Source organism: Etheostoma cragini, chromosome 9, assembly GCF_013103735.1.
Source record: "Etheostoma cragini isolate CJK2018 chromosome 9, CSU_Ecrag_1.0, whole genome shotgun sequence".
NCBI lineage: Eukaryota > Metazoa > Chordata > Actinopteri > Perciformes > Percidae > Etheostoma > Etheostoma cragini.
The window spans coordinates 20014451-20017382 of record NC_048415.1 but is presented as its reverse complement, the minus strand read 5'-3'; the positions used below and the strand labels follow the sequence as shown (position 1 = coordinate 20017382).

General features: G+C 42.5%; 1 protein-coding gene across 1 annotated transcript in view; it reads left to right on the top strand.

The window, feature by feature from the left end:
- LOC117950841 (cytochrome P450 2J2-like) overlaps nt 1-2228 on the top strand; it is a gene marked incomplete at its 5' end in the record, with an annotated part of 37067 nt that extends 34839 nt beyond the window's left edge. Inside the window, 2 exons of the mRNA XM_034882186.1 lie at nt 1495-1636; nt 1902-2228. Of these exons, the coding sequence (XP_034738077.1) occupies nt 1495-1636; nt 1902-2077 (318 nt within the window). The remainder of the gene's footprint in view (nt 1-1494; nt 1637-1901) is intronic.
- Between the last annotated feature and the right edge of the window lie 704 nt (nt 2229-2932).

Sequence of the window (2932 nt, the reverse complement as noted above, 5' to 3'; positions counted from 1 at the left end):
CAGCAACCTCCACCAGGGAAATTGACGACAATCCCCCATCATCCTCCAGCTCTGCCTCCACCACAGAGGGCGCGTCAGTTGGATTTAGGAGGACAAGATGAACCAGACAGTGATCAGAGAGTCCCAAGGCTGCACGTGGGACAGAGCGATAGGAGTGAGAATGAGAATTATAGGATTGTAGTATAGCAGTGGTCCAGTATATACGTGTCCCTGGTGGGACACTTAATATTCTGTCTATACTTTGGGAGTTTGTGGCTGAGGTTTGCTCTGTTGAAGTCCCCAAGAACAATGAGCAGGGAGTCAGGATGTTTTTTCTCCACGTTAGTAATCTGGTCGGCCAGGTGCAGTAACGCCTCACTAACACAGGCCTGAGGTGGGATGTAGACGGCGACCAGAATGAACAAGGAAAACTCCGGCGGTGAATAAAAGGGTTCATGCAGTTTATGAATAGTGACTCTAAATGGGGGCTGCAGGATTTTTCCAGAACTGTGATATCTGTACACCAACCTTCGTTTATGTAGAGACAGAGTCCGCCTCCCTTTGTTTTCCCTGTGAGCTCCAGAACGCGATCCGCCCGGTAAAGATTTAGTCCCGGGAGGAGAAGTGCGCTGTCCGGTTTGCGCGGAGTGAGCCATGATTCGGTAAAGCAGAGGGCGGAAGATCTGCAGAAGTCCGAGTTAGTTCTGTTGAGGAGCAGCAGTTCATCCATTTTGTTGGCCAGAGAGCGGACATTCGCGAGGTGGAAAGAGAGGAGCGCGGTGCGAAAGCCCCATTTCCTCAATTTAACAAGCGCGCCAGCGCGCTTCCCCCTCCAGCGTCTCCGGTGGATCCCCTAGATAGCTGCTGCGCCTCCAACTAATAACTCTGAGAGAGTTCCAGGTTCGGAAAATAGCGGTGGAAAAATATGAGGGGTTGAAAGTCCAATATTGAAGAGCTCATCTCTGGTAAAAGTTACCAGAGAATGTTGGCAGAAAACAGACAAAATAAACAAAAACTGTAGCTATTAGTGGTTAAATCAGCTAGCTGCTGTTTCTCCAACTTTGGTCAGTCCAAGGCAGGATTAGCTGGGAGACTTCTTCTAGACAAGGGCCACTTGTGGAATACCTGCAGGAAAGGGACAGGAAGTAGTTCTTTTGGAGAGTATGGTCAACTAGTGTGTGTTGTACCAGTGTTTTGCCATGGAGAACGAGTTAGCATGCTACGGTTAGCCACCTTGTCTCGGCTAGTGATGTAGAAAGCCGTGCAGATGTTGAACAGCTCACCCGGAGACTGAAGGCAGAGGGCAGTCAGAAACCGGATCTCACACAAAACAACATGGATAGTTTTTTCCCAAGTTTGTAGTCATGTAGAAGCCCCAGAGACAAAAAATAACACCCCAAATCCCGGAAAAAGTGATTTCTCCCCCCCACAATATAGGCACTTTAAAACAAGTAGAAGAAGAAATACAAAGGAGATCTCTTTGATTAACCGTTTTCATTAATGGTCTTTCCTCAGGGCACCCTTGTCTTGCCCACACTGGTTTCGGTTCTACGTGATGAGTCGATGTGGGAAACTCCACACACATTCAACCCTCAACATTTTCTGGACCGGGAAGGCAAATTTAGAAAGAGAGAAGCCTTCCTTCCTTTTTCAGCAGGTAAGTCAGACCCTCTAAAGTTCAGTCATATGTTTGAACCTTACAGGGCTTCACAGAAGTGAATAAAAAATCATTTGCCTGTTTAACTCTTGTTATGAGTTGATACTATAAATAAAATTCAATTGAACTGAATTAACCATTTACTATAGATCGGAGGGAATCAGGTTTTTGTGTTCTTTAGTTGTTTCAGAGCTGCAGAAATAGATCATTAAAGTGAATAAATATTGTGGGAATACAACTCATGCGCTGTTTTGTGTATTCTCAGGGAAGCGTGTGTGTCTTGGGGAGCAGCTGGCCAGGATGGAGTTATTCCTCTTTTTCACCTGCCTCCTTCAGAGGTTTTCTTTCTCAGCACCTGCTGGAGAGCCACCCACTCTGGAGTTTAAGTTAGGGGGCACTCTCTGTCCCAAACCTTACCGCCTCTGTGCCGTACCACGATAAACCACCAACTGTCCCAAACTGTACCATCACAAACACAATGAATCTGTGACACAATGAAACTGTTTTCACTTTGATTTGAATTATCTACTGTTATTTTACATATATTAGACATTGTTTTCTTTTCCTTAACCAGAAGGCCTTTTAGGGATTTTTTATAAAAGAAAAATCACTGTGATCTTAATTCCTATGGTCCTTACCACTGCATATTGGATTTGTCACATTAGCTTAAACAAGATGTGTATAAATGATCTGAGATTTTGTTTATCATTTAGACCGCTGTGTGTTTACAGTCTAAGGTTTGGCAGGTAAGAAACAATCATATCAGAGAATACAATGCAGCAATTGCTTCTTATCATCTTGAGCATTAATATGGTATTCTTATTTATATATTTTGCTTTATATTAATTGTGCTCATCATTACTGGAATTCTAATAAGTAAGTGTGGCCTAGACCAAAGCGTCTAAAGATAACTCTTATGATTTGATACTATAAATATAAATGAATTGAATTGAATCAATGTGTTCTAATATACAGTATACATTATAAGTCTAAAACATAGTGTTCTTTTTTTCTATCAGTAGGCTTTTTTTTGTTAAACTTTTTATGTTAATGAAGCAATCTACTCATATAGAGTAAAATCTTTTCCAGTTTAAAAAATCACTGATCTTAATTCAGACCACTGTGTGTTTATGTTCTCACTGTGGTTACAGGTTGAGGTTTGGCAGGGGAGGTAAACGCATATTAAAGAATACCATGCAGTCATTCTCAGTGCTGTTTATCAACTTGAGCGTGTTCGATGCCTGCCGATATCAGAAATATAGAAATCTAGTTTGCTGTATACTGAATGTTTCAGGC